We start from the raw sequence: 16,722 nt of genomic DNA, 5'->3' as shown, positions 1-16,722 counted from the left end.
AAGGTACAGAATTCTTTTGGGAGTCTCTTCAAGTACCATTACGTTTGACATACCTGAGGAGTATCACGTGTTTGCCAAAAGTTTTAAGAATCCCAGTGGTAGCTTCCTAAGCTGCACATTCAAATTCCCGTATCAGTCCAACATCTCTTCTTTTTTAAAAAAACATAAGGTACTTATTTCAGTGATGTCATTAAAGTTGTCAGGCTGTCTTAAAATATGGTGCTGTAAACAAACTCAAAATGCACAGAGGACTAATTATGGGTGCCATCTGTTTATTTTACTATCTTTTTTTTTTTTTTTTGCAAGACCCACTGCAAGGATATTACAATAGACAAAATGTTCTCCTTCAATTAATGTACTTGAAGGGGAAATACCTAGTTTGTTCAGTGACCTTTTCCTGTGTCACAAAATACATGTGGTATGACATCTCTGGATAGAGAAACACTTGTAAAATAGGGTGTCTTAAAGATACATGACTTGAGCTACAAAAAAGCATTTTACACTAAAAATGGCAGATCAGTTCATCCATCTCTCTCTCTCACTCTCAAACCAATGTGCCAAGTGCACTTATTAATTTTATAGAATTTGGCTACCGAGTTACTTAACTTGCTCCCTTTGCATGTGGCTGTTTTATAACTCTTCCATGCCGATTAAGTTACATTTGGTAAGTTAAATACACATGTACGTAAATCCGTCTTAACAACAAGAGCGACTTGTGTACTTGCTCTCCTGCTTGGTTTCACTGTGAATGAGGGGTATTCCCATGACAGCATCATCCTGAGCCGTTAGCAGCTATTTGCTGAGAGCACACAGTGATTCTACTGGTCCAGCTCAGCTATTGTGTATGCTAAGCACTACACAGCTAAGTCTGGAGGGGGAAAAAAAAAACCTGAAGGATCCATCTGCTCATTTCTGCTACACTGCACTGATGTAAGATTACGCTAATCTGGTTGCTTGTCAGGACAGGTTAGTGAAAGCAGGCGTGTGGGTGAGACTTAGGCTAGTCTGGTTCTATGGAAGATTGTAGGCTGCTCCTGTACATGCCATGTTAAGTGTAGCAGAATGGGTTGATTATCAGCCAGCTACTTTGAGCTTTCAGTCAAAATACTTTGTGTGTTTCTAGATTATTATTTTTAAAAAGAGACCAACTTCAAAAGTCCCATCTCTAAATGCTTCAAAAACAACTTCAGTCTTCATCATTAAATATCAAGGTGGTGTTGTTTTTTTAAAAAAAATCTATATATCTATATATGAAAATTTCCCCCATTGCCTGCATTTTTGTTTTGCTTAGCTTAGCTGTATTGCTCCTGTCTGATTTTTGCAATACATCTTGAATGCAGGGCTTGCTCTCCTGAGTAGCTATATGACAAGAAGAATGGCCGTTATTGAGTTTTCAGTATTTTTTGTTTTATTGGGTGGTGGGGAGAATTTAGTTGTTTTGTTATGTACTGACTGACAGTTCTTGACCTTGCAGGTTGAACATCCCATCACAGAATGCATTACCGGTCTGGACCTAGTCCAAGAAATGATCCGTGTTGCCAAGGGTTACCCTCTGAGGCACAAACAGGCTGATATTCCTATCAACGGCTGGGCGGTTGAATGTCGAGTATATGCTGAGGTAAAATAACTGTTAACGTCTGGGAGGGTGAACGGCTGTGTAAGAAGCTGTTAGTGCCAAGTGTAGCAAACCACCCAAGACTGTGTCTTTCAGCTTGATCCGTTTCATGTGACGTAATTGATTTAAGGTTTTTGAGTAGCATTTCTTTTTTTCTTTTTTTGCTTTCTTTATGCAAAGATTGGGGGCGGGGGCGGGAATTATATACCACATTTGGAAGAAGAGTATTCTGCAGTCATGCCATGTTTTAGCAGTTTCATACAATATTTCAACACGAGATATTTCAACATGAGCTTTCTTATGAACTCGTGCTAGCTTTGCTATTTTTCAAGTGGATCCTCTGGAAAGGTCAAGTGGCTGCCCCACATGTTCAGTATGACTAGATAGTATAGTGGCTTCCAATTACTTTTTAAAAAAACCCCACACAAAAACGATCCTCTTTATTTAGAACTAACCAACCAAACTTTTGCACACCGATCTGCTGAGATTTGAAACCAAGACTTTGCCTGAAATATTCTCAACTTTAGTTTCCTAATATGAATGTGAATGCTTAGGGCAGTTATCTTCACTTTCTATAATGTGTGTGTGTTTTCATTCATTTCTTTACAGCCTTTCCCTTGTTTGAACAGTGTTGTATGTCCCTCCCTGGCATTTAGGGGTGGGGGTGGTTGATTCTTTTTCTTAACGTTCACTACACATTACCTTGTGTGAATCCCAAAGTACAACTTGTTTACAAAGCGGTTAAAAATATTAATATTAAAATAACACAAGGTGATCTTAATATTACTAGTGGTTTTGGTACTGCCATTAATTGATTCTGTGTCCAGTCTCTGTGGGTTCATCAAATAAAGACAAGCTGGGATTTTGAACAGAGAATTTAACACGGTAATGGTGGACAGAAACTTTCCAACTCTTACACTGACCACCGCAGAATCATGCATTTATGCACTATGTTGTTCCTTAAATATATTAAGTGTTAGTGAATTATTTGGGTTGTGATCCTGAAAACATTGAAGCTTGAATGCTCGTCTGTGTTTTTTTTTGGATTTTCTTTTTGTGTTATGTGTTTTTGTTCTCTGTCTGTGCCCCTACTATTGTGCCTTCTCTTAGAAAGATTGCCCTTGGCTTAATAAAGGCACAGCAGGAAGGTTTTTAGCTTTAACAAACCTTCCATGACTTGAATGGAAGAAGCAAATTCATATCCCCCCAAAATAAGTCATTTTGAAAACAAAATATAGTTGGTTGAAAATTAAAGTGGAGGAAACCGTTGGCTTCCCAGTGACTTAACCTTGTTTCCTGTGCTTTGTCTTACAAAGTTAATACCTCCCTGTGTTTGAATTTCATTTTAGGATCCCTACAAATCTTTTGGTCTGCCATCTATTGGTAGATTGTCTCAGTACAAAGAGCCGCTGCATGTGCCCAATGTAAGTAATTCTTATGTTTCCTTGTTTCTCATTTTCACAGGCACTAAGAAACCACAGATCTCATTGAATTCACTAGAAGTCGTTCATGTTCAGTGCTGCTTAAAACAAGCCACCTTAAAATCGTTTATTAACTAAGGGAGACGGAGTTAGATTCTGTTAGCTTGTAGTAATTAGAAATACGATACAGTCAAAAAGAAATAGGATTTGGCTTTTAAAAAGGGAGCTATTCTACCAACCCATTATTTATACTTTTGCGATATCTGTCCTATAATCCTGGTTTTTAGAGCAGCAGTAACTATAACTAGAAGATCAAGCTGCAAAATAAAATGTTCAATTGCCTGTCCCTGCAAAGTGCTAAATGCCCCAAAGAGGAGTGGTCCTATTTGTTTAGCTTTCAAGCTTTAGAGACCAAACGCAATTTACTACAGTTGATGAAAAGTGATTATTACACATTTCAGTGTTGTAGACTGTCTGTTTAGAGTGGTTGTTTAACAACCAGCACAAAAAAGACAAGGGCATCTCTTCTGTTCTGTATAATCAAGGTAGTCAAAGTAATAAGTGTGTATATATGGCATGGTGTCGGCTTTGTGAAATGACAAGCCCATACCATCTGTGAATATGATGATTTACCATGATTACTTGCATGGAAAAAATGGCATAAGATTACAGCCCGGATCCTAAATTTGGTGATGTTATTGGATATAGGATTTATTTCACTTCTTAAATTGTTTTTGCCCATATGCTTCCTAGAGAGGACCTGACCCTTTCTTGGGCTTTAAGGCTCCATGCTGTGTTCAAAGCTTAAAAGGAGAAATACAAATTGTCAAGGTTTAGCAGGCACTATGTGATGTTGAATGGAAGATAAAAAAAACCCCCAGCTATTACAGAGGGAATGTATCTTAAGCATATTTAATGAAACCCAAATGAACTAAGAAATAATTTTCAGTAATTACTCTGGGGGCAGGTTGAGGTTTTTCACCATGTTGTAATAGCTAACAGGATGTCAAATATTTTGCCCTTGCAAGTTTTTGCAATTTGCAATTTTCTAAACATGAGACCTGTTGAAAGTACAAGTGATAATGGACAAACTGTACCCCCTACAGTCTTTGTCCCACCAAATCTTTCTTCAATTAATGCTGCAGCAGGAGTTTTATGTAATAACATTTGCACTTGTGAGCCATCCAGAGAAAGAAAAAAAAAACAATTAAAATGCCTTAAATGTTCTGCTTACTGCTGTTATTTGCTTGTGCGAATGTTGCATGTCAGCTAAATGGACCACGGAATAGACAAAGTGATTGGGTGCAAGAGAGTGCATACTAAGCTTTGTCTATCATTATTGCTGGGAGCAATCAAATTGATGCCAGCAGGACAGTAGATGCGTTGACAGCTGTAATTATGTATCTCCATGGTGATCACTTTTGGCCTGTCATGGAGGCCCATGAGTCCTCTCCTTTGCAAGCATTTAATCAGATTGGGCTGTCACTTGTCAGGTAGACATGGCGGGTTGGGATTTGTGCTTAGGGGGAGAGGTGAATTGAAAATGAAGGGTGGGAGATGCCTGATAGATTCACGTGGCCCATCGTGGTACTGAGGGAAGAAATTTTAATTATCCTGGAAGCCTAAGAGTAATGGTTTTGAGGATCTCATACAGCGTGGCTGGGCCTTTCCTTTCTCTTTCTGTGTATTGCCACCATTTTGTTAAAAACAGAGCAGCGATCTCTCCCCCCCCCCCCGCAAACTATTTGCTTGTCTTTTTTTATGCTGAAAGAGAACTTTCGAAATGAAGACATTAATCTGACAACTGTGGGAAGCTATTTGATTCAGAAAGTTGAATTATATGGCAAAAGCCATAGCATTTTCTTTCTAATACACGATAATTCACTCTTATTTTTAATGTTCAGAAGTAAGTGTGGATCTTTATGTGACCAAAACGACACCATCCACACACAAGAGGAGGTATCAGCTGGTCTGCGGGAACCTCAAGTGTTGCAGAAGAATAATAATTGAAATAAAATAAAATACAAGCCCTGAGTTGGGGATGGAGTCCCCAAAACTTCCCAACTTGAACCGAGTATGCCCTACAGCTATGGAGTGCTGATTGTTTATTGTGGGCAGGGATGGCAAGACTGGTGGGAGGGAATAAGAAAGGAGTAGTGAGGAGGACTGAATGACTGTAACACTGAGCACGCGCTCCATGTGGCAATATTTTATTGTAAGCCCAGCTTCTCGGAGTAAGGTTTTGTATTGCTCTGCGAGTTTACCTTTGGCATAGGAGCATTGACTATCTTTGACATGGGATGTTTGTTTATGCTTTAAATTGAAGGTGTAGACTAGTGTTTCCCAAACTTGGGTCTCCGACTGTTTTTGGACTACAACTCCCATCATCCCTAGCTAGCAGGACCAGTGGTCAGGGATGATGGGCATTGTAGTTCGAAAACACCTGGAGACCCAAGTTTGAGAAATGCTGAGGTAGACAGTGCTTGATGAAAGGAAGGCATGGAATAAGACACTACATTATGCCTTAACGCTGAATTCCATTATTGGCCATTCCTATAAATGATAGCTGTCATACCTTGTGCTTCTAGATACTTTTACTTAAGGAGGGTCTAAAGTAGCTTGTTTACTGCTGGAGCTCAGCCTTGGCACACATGAAGTAATAAGAATGGGGAAGGTTAAAGAGGGGCAAATTAGTTGAAATAGTTTTGGCTTACAATTTGACTATCAGCATTTCATTCCTACATATCTGGCATGAAACAAAGAACTTGAGTCCTGGTGTGGTGTCTTTGCTTGTGTGTGCATGATGCAAAACTCACCTATCCATTTCTGTGGTGGTGTTGTAACCATCTCCATTATGTATATTCCTACCTTGCCTCACACCTCATACTGTAGCTGTGGAGAGGCCAGCCCATCTGCTTTTATTTTAGTCGTATTGTTGATCTTAATGCATTTGTGTTTTAAGTTCCTTGCCCCAAAGCATACAGAAACACACATTCCTTTTATCATTCTAACTGAATAACCTCATAGGCAGTGGCTGCTTTTAGAACTCAAAATAGCCAGATTTACAAGTGCAACAAAAGGAGCTATTTTTTGTGAATAGAGCATACTACAGTGAACATGTATGCCTGCAATTTGGACACAATTGATCACTTTCTGGTGGTGTGCTGATATAACTGTCACCTTGCTCCATCATAAATGTGCATTTGTTTCCCCAATATGATTTTAAGCAGAATGCTCTAGATTTCTATCATCCCCCTAATTGTGGACAGTTCCTATATTGAACAGAAACCTAGGCATCCATATGGGACAGAATGAATTCAGTATTGGCTTGAGCTACATAAGAGGAATATTCTACACTGAGAATTAGGTAACACAGTTGTGCATGGAGGCTGTGCGCAGTCAGATTGTTAACTGGCTTATTATTTCTTTTTAGTTATTGTCAGTTTTGACCCTCTCTAACCATTTATTTCCACATCTTGTGGCTAAAGAAAAGAAGCTACTGCTGTTTTGGGTCAGAAGAATTGAGACGTTTTTAATTTTTTTTCAAGGTTGGGGAGAGATGTCACCAGAAATTTTATCTTGTTTTCTGTATATAAAGAACAACTAAATGACTAAAAGTACGTTGTACTAGTTTGTAACTTGTGTTAGAATAGTAGACAGCATAGATAGCATGGGAACCTAAAAAGATTGTGAATGTACGAACATGATATGCCATATTTGGTGTTTCTGAAGAACGTAACTGACAATCTTGTTTATGAATAATGTATTCATGTTTATGAATAAGTTCTGATATGTTAAGCCTGAACAATAATTTTGCATTTTTGGAGCCCCAAACCCATGTAGACACCGAACTGTGGCCACTACTTTGCTGCAAGTCTTTTGAGTCTTAAATATAATGAGAAGTTAATTCTGTATTTCTTGTGGAATTATGCCTTCTTCTCTCTGCAGTTTCTTGACCTGTTTCTGATAGTTCCTATTGTGGATATTTGGGGGAGAGAAGGTTGATGATTGCAAACATTACATTGCTGGTGATGGAAGGCTGAACTTTTTCCAACCTTAGCTTGTTTTGGTTAGGTTTCTATTTAGGTGATAATTTTTTTTAAATTGACGATGATACAAAACATCTCACATAATCAGTTTCCTTCTCTACAACGATGCTCATGACCTTTCAATACTTCCTGTTTTTCTTTTCCTCCATGGCATAGGGATAGCTAAAACCATCATGCTGATTACTGAGTATCTTTGAGATATTTTGAGATTTTTCTGTTGAAAGTGCTTGACAACTGCCATTACAGTTATGCGGCCTGCATTAATGAAGATGTACTCTTACTATGATAAAGGCACTGTTTATCTTTTTTTTTTCTACCAGGAAAAAAATGTGATGCAGTTTTCATTGCAGAGAATAAAGCCTATTAGGACATGTCATTTGGATAATAAAGTCATCAGTGTGACCTCATGTGGATACTGTAGACAAGAGGTTCTACATCTGGCCCCTTGATAATTGCCTAAATTAAAATCTAAAAGCCTAACAGCCGTTGGGTTGACCTCTTTCTGCCTTGCTGCAGACAGATGAGCTGCTGTTTTATTACAAGGGTTTCTTCCCCCAGGTGAAGATTGTAGGGAGTTTCTAAGCCCCATTTCCCCCTCCCTGCCAAACCCAAGCAGAGTATTTCATATTAAACCTCTTCCACTCCAGCAAGTTTCATTTGGTGTTTCTTTTTAAGATTACCAGAATGGTCTTGAATTATCCTGTTGGTGTTGTGAGTAGCGTGCTATCCAGATTTCAAAAGCAACAATCTTAACAAATATTTATTCAGGAATTAGTCATTTTGAAACTTTTCTATGGATAACCTCAGTGCCACTCTTGCAGAAATCAAACCAAGAGAAGAAAACAAAGATCAACAGTAATACTGAATTTTGTTGGCTGACTAACAGCTATCAGGTTCTTCAAAGACATATCTTGTCTCTCTGTGTGTGTTTTTTCCCTCCTCCCTCCACAAGAGTTGCAGAATCAGAACTTTAATTGCAGCTGTATCCTTATAAAGCAAAGCCATGGAAAAAGCTGTGTAAACATTAAATCCTCAGGGGAATGCTATCATCAGAAGAAAAATATGCTACAGATGAGAGTGAGGAAGAAAAAGAAAGTGTTGCAGACATGAAAGCTAGAGTATTGGTATTTCTATAGAGCTGATAAGCAGAACTTTAAAGTTTCTGCAGCAGCCCTTCTGGGGTGAGGCCCAGATGATGCATTTACGTAAAGTTTTGATGCAATATATAAGTTACATGGGCATTTTGGTGGGGCACTAGTTAAATTGGACAACGAAAATTCTAGATCTGAGAATTGCAAAACCCAGTCCTCTGTAAATGTCTTATTTTTAAAGTTGGACTTTGAAGAGAAAGAAGAGTGTCAGCATATAAATACTTCTAGGAAGGTTTGTAAACTGAAATAATGTTGACTGATGGACTGCTAACAAAGATAACTTGCCCATGACTGTGGGTTTTTGTGGAACATTCCCCCCCTCACTTCTTCTTTACTTGTTGAATCTGCCTTATACAGCTCTCTCCCCTCATCAGAGCTCTGTCTCCTTGACTCTCACTTTTACACTCTTACATTCTATACTCTTCCTCCAATCACTTTATTTATAAACACACACACTTATTACATCCGTGTTAAGTTTCCATTTTACCCACTCATTGGGAAGGACACAACAGAAACTGTTTTGTACTCCTTTTAGCCCCATTGAGGATTAAAAATCCGCAGGAGAGTTATAGCGTTGCTTTTTCCAGAAGTTCCTCCCAGCAGAAATGTGACCTTGCTGTCTCTGAGTTCTCTGAAACACACTTCATTTTCCTCTTGGAAGAGATATTTTGGGGCCATCATGATGTTTGGAGGCCAAGCCCTCCCTTTTGCTTCTTGGAGCATGAAGGATTCTTCCAAACTAGGAGATGTATGATTACATGGACCTCTGGGGGCAGGCATCCATTTCCCAATTTAAGAGATGCCAAGAAGGAGCTTTGCAGTAATTAACTTGTATTCCAAGGAGTACATTATTGTGCCCCTTTCTCCCAAGTCCCAACAAGAAACAAGATGTTTGCCCTAGAGGCTCAGCAATTGTCACAGGGGCTTTTGAGGCAATCTCTCATATCTTAGTGGGAGTGTGCTTAGAGGAGACAGCAGAGTGTGAATTTGTGTGCATACTCTTTGCTGCAACTGGACACCTCTCCCATTGTGAAACAGGAAACTGGGCCATCGTCTGAAGTCAGCAGCGGGCCCTCTGCCAGTCTGTGGGCCCTGAGCTATTGCCGTACTATGCCGACGCTTGACACTGGCTCTTCTTTTGCCTGTGGTAATATTCTTTTGTCTCACTCTTTTGTAGGTACGTGTTGATAGCGGCATACAGCAAGGAAGTGAAATCAGCATTTATTATGATCCTATGATTTCAAAAGTGAGTTAACTACTTTTCCCTAGTTAAAAAAAGAAATTATAGCTTCTCAAAAAAATGAACGGGACAGTATTGCAGAGTAGACTGGTTTCATAGTAAAGGTAAAAGGATGATTCTTCAATGCAGTCATATGCCTGTTGACATGGGAGTAGTGTCCATGATGTTCAGTGGGTTTTTCTCTTCTTTTGGTTTGTTTGGTGACATTATACTGTTTCAGCCAAAAATATGTGACAGATGTTTGGGTTAAAATAGCTTCAGGGATTTCAGTAGTAAAAGTGGTTTTAATAACAAAAAACATTTTTTCTAATCAAGGTAAACATCCAAAAATGAAAGTGTATCTACCCCCTTAAACAGTTAAAAGATGGAAATTCTTAAATTCTTTGTCATACTGTGAAATCCAGAGAAAAAAATGGCTGTGTCCAGGGGATCATTTCTCAGTTTAATAAGGCAAGATATAAACAAAACTTTCGCCAGTGTTTTTTTCCCCATTGCTTTTCCCATTGCTTTGAGCCACAATTAAAACAGAAACAAATTAACCATGGTTTCCTGATCCCCATGTTTCCTGGTTTTTGTAGTGTAGTAGGAGTGCTGAATAAAATTTCACATCTGACAAACAATTCACATTGGTTTCACATGGGTGGATGAGTAAAAAAGCCTGGGACACAGGTTTACAGCCCTCTAGCAGCTATGGTGGCTCATTTACCAGAAGTAATGTATTTAGTGTTAACTCTGGAAGTGTATACTCAGTCTGACCAAACTAAGCCTATTTGAGCACAATATACAGCTAGGAGTCTTAGTTTGGGCAGGGGTTAAGAATACTGGTGGCAGGCTGAAGCCCTTAAAGCCCATATCCATAGGCCACATCAGCTGAAACCAATTGCAGGAACTAAGACTAGAAGAGGAACTGTACCAGTATTGGCATCAAGGTCTGAACCAATTATAATTACTTGGGTTATAATATCCAAGGGTTGTAGGGTCTTGTTGAAATCTTGTTACTACCTAGAAGGGCTTTGCTGGACAGTTTTTTAAAAAAAATGCTAAAGGACGATTTCACACAAATGGGTTCCTACTTTTGTTTGGTTGTATACACTTCACCACCTGTGTTCAAGTCAACTCCCTACTGGTTTCATTGGCTGAACTCCCTGATAAACCAAGGAGTCCCAACTGAGGTTTGCTGTGCAGGAGAAACACTGGAGTTTGTAGACCGCCACTGTCAGGCTCAGTTTTTCACCAATAAATGATCTCAATGTCGCTCGCATCAAAAGTGCGAAATAGGCATAACTCAAAGGCACGTGCCATAGTGACCATTTGGCATGAAGGTAACTAAACACATGGTGGACATGGTGATTTTGCGGCATCTTGCTTACCTTTAAAGAACGCATTGGATAGTCTCAAAATATTTATTTGCTAAATTTATATCTTGGCCTTCCTCCCAAAGGTGCCTAGGATGGCCAACAAGAGATAAAACAATAAAAATGTTAAAAGCATTTTAAAATCGCATTAAAAACTGAAAATTATAAACATCAAATTGAGACCTAAAAACCTCTACCACCAAATAATATTTTGATGGTCCTAAATTTTTATATATCATTTTTATATATTATTTTGTGTTTGTGTGCTTTAGCTGATCACCTATGGATCCAACAGAGCTGAAGCTTTGCGAAGAATGGAAGAGGCCTTGGATAGTTATGTTATTAGAGGTAAATTCAATAATATGGGATTCTAATGAAATTGTCTATGGAAAAGCTTTTGAAATGTTAGTTTGACAAATTCAAGGAAACTTGTGTTAAATTAAAAAATATATATTAGGTTTGTTTGTTTTGCGGCACATCAGGCTGCTTTAATTTATGCATTTTACTATTTTGCATTCTTAAAATTTTAATGCTACACAAAGTGACACAGTTTTCTTATCAGATAAATAACTGTATATGTAAAATAGCTACACTAGATTATACCAGTGCCAGAAAGTTGACTCTTTTCAATGCCTGCTCCAAACATTTTATCCAGGTAAGCTTATTCAGACATGCGGGTGTGGATGTGTTTGAATCTTTCTATTGTCAATTTTACTTATTTTTTAAAGTTTTAAATAATTTAAATGTTTATGTTAAGCTGTATAGAGGTTTTAGCACAATTAAATGATATATATGTTTTGCTAAATAAAAATGAAAGTAATTAGACCTCCTATTTCCCTATATCTGGCAGTTCCCTATATCTGGCCCACAGTTTCTTAGCTCCCAGAGTTCTGTTCCTCATTCTGTCCTGTTTGAGCAGCTGCATGTAGCCTTTGCTGTATTGTAAGCAATATGAAAAGTTTCCCCTCGCCTACTATTTTTATTAGCTTGTCTTTTCCTTCAGCTTCGATTTATTTTTGATGTTGATGTTATCAAACTGCCACTAGGAAATGGTCACATGTGGAAAGAGCTATTGCTTCAAAGTTGGCATTGTAGCAGTAACCTGTAAGTTTGGAAGGTGTACTTTCCGATAAAAAATGTTTATGGAATGCAGGCCAGGGTATAACATGACATTTGCAGTCACATGCAAATAATGTATATTCCTTCCTTCTCCCAATTCTTTTTATGTGTATGTCTACCAGTCGGTAAAGACGGTGATGTGATAATATTTGGAAACAGGATTTCGGTGGAGTAGTGTCATTTTCCTCATTTCTCAAAGCAAGTTGTCTCCTTCTGAGGTTTACTTTTCTCCATTAGAGATAACCGTGTAAATCCAACACTGCAGGATTTCCAGTTGCTTGATGTCTTTCCACATAACCCCCATTGCTAAACTCCAATAAATCAGTGCATTAAAAGAAAGAAATATAGAAAGCCCGCTCCCCTTTCCCACTTCTCCACTGCTTATGTGACCTTTTCGCAGAAAGAAGAGACCAGTAACCTGAGAGCTTCAACAAGTCTCTTTCTGTCTTTAATGAAATCCATCCAACTGCTGAAAAATCCTGCCGAATTTGTACTTCTTACCTTTTATTGTTTTTCTAACGTGGTTCTTACTTAGGTGTACAGCATTTTTTTTTTTTGTCTGCTGTAAAAATGCGGCTCAGTTGGACAGTTGTCATCTGAATCCCAAAGATTCTCAGTTCCATACACAATCAGAATGCAGCATTTGGCCAAAGGCACAAGAATAGCCAAAATAATATCTGGCTTTATTTTTAGTGCTAATATAAAACATACTTGCCCTGACCCTCATGCACATGGGAGCTAAGGTTTTTTGGCACATGTTGAGTTCCTAAATCACTAAAATGTTGGTGTCAACTGCAGGTTTGTGTCTGATGTTGGAGTGAAAGGGAAGCCCATGGTTGCTTGGAACTCAGTGCACATATCAGACCACGTTTGGAGCCTGGGATCTAACTTGTGTTCCCAAAAGTGCCTTAAGGATTTTCCTAATTGAAGAATATTCCATTGGGAGTATAAACTCTAAAATAGGATTGTATGTTTATATTGCGTGAAAATTTTAAAGAGTGATTTGTTCGTTTTAAACAAAACTGAACCAAAGTAAAGCTACATGTTCTGTTGACGGTTCCAGTTTGCAAAACATATTTCCAATTTTTCTAACTCTGATTGGCTTGATTGGAATCCTGAATTCTGCAACAGCCCAAAGACTGTTAAAGATCACAAAATTTTTGAAATGCTGATAAATTTGTGTTACAGAGCATACCGTGCCAGTGATATTATTTTAAACATAAGAGGTTAAAGGCTATAATGTTGGATGAAAGGGAGAATGCTGTACATTGTAGTTTGCTAAATTTGACTAAAGGGTAAAGGGACCCCTGACCATTAGGTCCAGTCGTGGCCGACTGGGGTTGCGGCGCTCATCTTGCTTTATTGGCTGAGGGAGCCGGCGTACAGCTTCCGGGTCATGTGGCCAGCATGACTAAGCCACTTCTGGCAAACCAGAGCAGCGCAAGGAAACGGAGTGGTACCTATTTATGTACTTGTACTTTGATGTGCTTTCGAACTGCTAGGTTGTCAGGAGCAGGGACAGAGCAACGGGAGCTCACCCCGTTGTGGGGATTCGAACTGCCGACCTTCTGATCGGCAAGTCCTAGGCCCACAGCGCCACCTGCGTCCCTTCTAAATTTGACTAAAAAGAAGCAACTTGCTTAGAGCAAAAAGTAAAGCAAAAATATTCAGGATAAGAATAGGATCTGCTTTTTTTCAAAATATATTTTACTATGGGTAGTATCCAACTATGTCACATTCACAACAGATCCATTGGGTTTTAATCAGCTAAGGCCCATTCAGAGTAGACCCATTAAAGTTAATGAATCTAAGTTACGTCCAGTAACTTCAGTGGGTCTGCTCTGAGTTGGACTAATGTTGAATGCTATTCATTGAAATAAATGGTGTTTGGCATGACTAGCCTATCCATTTATTTCAGTGGGCCTACTTTGCACATGACTTAGATGCAATACCTGTGATTTTTTTTTAATTAAAAAAGTGCAAATCTTTGAATTTGTTGATATTTTATAGCACATGTCCATTCTGGATCAAATAACCAAAATATTTTAATAGTCAAGGAGAACCAAGTGCATGGGGGAAAGGGTTTGCATTCTTGAATCGATGTAGCCTGTGTGGAAGGAATGCATCATGAATTAACATGAAAAGAGCCTGCTGGATCAGGCCAGTGGCCCATGTAGTACAGCATTCTGTTCTCACAGTGGCCACCCAGATGCCTGTGGGGAAACCAGCAAGCAGGATTCGAGCACAGGAGCACTCTCCCTGCCTGTGACTTCCAGCAACTGGTATTCAGATGCATTATTGCCTTCAAATTCAGAGGACAAGTTTGTTTTACATTGCCTATGTTTTATTTAGGGTAATTAAGAATCTTCAAAGTGTTCAAGCCTGTGTAGTTTTCTTAATTGGCAACAGAAACGGATACCCTTTACTGAAGATAAGTTATTCAGATGAACAAAATAGCACAATTGTGCTTAGTCAGCATGAATGTTACCGTTTTGCATGCTTTATTCTGAACATGACACTTTACTGAATTTGTAGAAGATTTCACACACAGCAACAAGAGTGATGAGTAGGGCTTAATGTGTCCTGTAATCTTTACTTCATCCATAAATGAGTTGTGATTTTTTTCTTTAAAATCCTCACTGATATGGGACATAATAGACTTTGTTCTTGTTCAGGAAAAAATGTGGATGGAACGAACATACAGTCTGAGATCATTGTATCATTATGCATCAAAGACAGAATCTCCACCCTTCCTTTCTTTGGCGTATAACATAGAAGTGTCAAATGTTGAAAACCAAAAATGCTCCTGTGGAAAATTCTGGATTTCTGGGCAAGGAATTCTGGGAGGTGCGCCAACTAGAGTCAGGTTTTCCTTAGCTAATCCCTTGGCTAGTGACACACTAGAACCCTGCTAATATGGTGATAATTGTGCAACCAGTGTCTGGCCTAGGTTTTGTGCTGCTGGGGGACTTGTGTTTGCTGCTGTTACTGTAAAGACTCAAAAGTCCATAGTAGCTCATACCTGCTCTCGATGAATGACATCAGTGTAATGAAATCCTCCCAAATATATTTGTAGCCCTTGTAGAAAAGATCACTGATCTCCCGCCCCACCCCATCATGGCTGAGTATCGAGTCATGTTTCTCCTGCCAGATATTCAAATTCCCCAGGATACAGTTTAGAATGTCTGACAGGAACATGGGGGAAAACCAGACTTGATTTACTGTAATTTATCTTGTATTTATCTTGTAATTTTAAGTTGTGAACCGCCCTGCGATCTGCGAATGCAGGGCAGTAAACGAATGTAATAAATAATTATAATTATAATTTACCCCCCAAATGGCCCATCTTGGCTTTATCCAAGTCTGGTTTAATGTCATAACAAATGCCAGTATTCCAGAAAATGAAGAGCATTTTATATTGTTAAGTACAAATACTATTATTTGTACTTAATCTATGCCAGAATACAAGTCTAGCTTTTAAGATTTTCGTAAGATGGCTGACTTTGCCATCTTCATGTTTGGTTTCTAAAGTGTATGGCTTTCCCTTAAACTTTCAAAAGCAAGTAGCTGTTTTATGTACACTTGTTAGAGTTAGCCAGTTGACTTAGATCTAATTGATGTCTGCATTGCAGTTAAGACTTTTCAGGTATGGGACTCTTTGACTGATAAGTTAAGTATCCATTATTCAGGATTTTCCCTCCCCTGCATAGAATTAGGCCAAGGGTTGAGGACCATTATGCAAGTTAATCTCTTAATTTCAAATAATAATAATAATAAAAATGAATGGAAGCTATTTCAAGAACTCAGACCCTGGCGGTGGTTCTTGTTCAATGCTCCACACACCTCTCCTTTCAGCAAACTCCCATCAAATATACTGTGGCACACATGCACATAGTTACTGTGGCACATAGGTACACTGATGCAATTATGCACATACAGCATTTGAGATAAAATAATTGAAAACAGAAGCCTGCCCTTCTGAGATGATGAAGCGCATATGTAAGGAAACCTCGAGAATATTTGTACCAGGATAGTTAATAGACGGGGGTGGGGGGAGGAAAGGAAAGTAAATTCTGTGACAGATACCACTGTAGACACAATTTGGTAACAGCCTGTAGTAAGAACATGACAAGTTACAATTGACCTTGAGTGCCTTTCCAAAGCATATAGTCCCATGGTATTGCACTTGTTGCTGGGAATGTAGCCTCAATTTCAGGCCATTTATACTTGGGTGTTTTAAAAGGGGTAGGGCATGTTCATAGTTTCCACACCCATGACCCCTGCTCTGCACAGACATATATCTTCATTAAATCCGTTGGAATACAGACCCGGGGTAAATCAAAGCAAGCTTTCTTTCGTTGGTTGCAAATCATAGAATGGAAGCTGCGCTGAAAACAATTGGGGTGCAGATCAGGAATTATTACTACAGGGCACAGTGAAGAAAAGAACAAGAGAAGACAAAAACAGAAATTTCAAAGAACAGAAGCTTTGGGGGCAGGAGAGGTTAACAGTAGGGAGAAAGAAAAGGAGATATGAAATAAGGCTGAACCTGACCCAGAGTAGATTAAATAGAAATAAAGTGTAGCTGTGGTAGTGGGAACAGTGTGGAAAGTATAAGAAAATAGTCTGGGGGGAAATGCCAGGAAAAGGAATTGAAGAAGAATTTATTTTGAGTACTTTGCTTCTTGCCTCTGCACAAATTTCATGCTTCTTGTTTATGAAATAGTCTAAACTCTTCCTGGCAGTGGGTTGTAGCCAGCCAAAGCCCTCTT

At 38.8% G+C, this 16,722-nt stretch overlaps 1 protein-coding gene across 2 annotated transcripts in view; it reads left to right on the top strand.

The window, feature by feature from the left end:
• The window catches only part of PCCA (propionyl-CoA carboxylase subunit alpha), a 240,178-nt gene that overhangs the window by 105,977 nt on the left and 117,479 nt on the right, over nucleotides 1–16,722 (top strand). For both annotated transcript variants that reach the window (XM_081858120.1, XM_081858119.1), the window contains exons 13-16: nucleotides 1,475–1,618; nucleotides 2,965–3,039; nucleotides 9,414–9,482; nucleotides 11,104–11,179. In XM_081858120.1, coding sequence (XP_081714246.1) covers nucleotides 1,475–1,618; nucleotides 2,965–3,039; nucleotides 9,414–9,482; nucleotides 11,104–11,179 — 364 coding nt within the window. The remainder of the gene's footprint in view (nucleotides 1–1,474; nucleotides 1,619–2,964; nucleotides 3,040–9,413; nucleotides 9,483–11,103; nucleotides 11,180–16,722) is intronic.

This window comes from Podarcis erhardii (genome assembly GCF_964252035.2).
Source record: "Podarcis erhardii genome assembly, chromosome: 4".
Lineage (NCBI taxonomy): Eukaryota > Metazoa > Chordata > Lepidosauria > Squamata > Lacertidae > Podarcis > Podarcis erhardii.
This window is presented reverse-complemented; position numbering and strand designations above follow the sequence as displayed.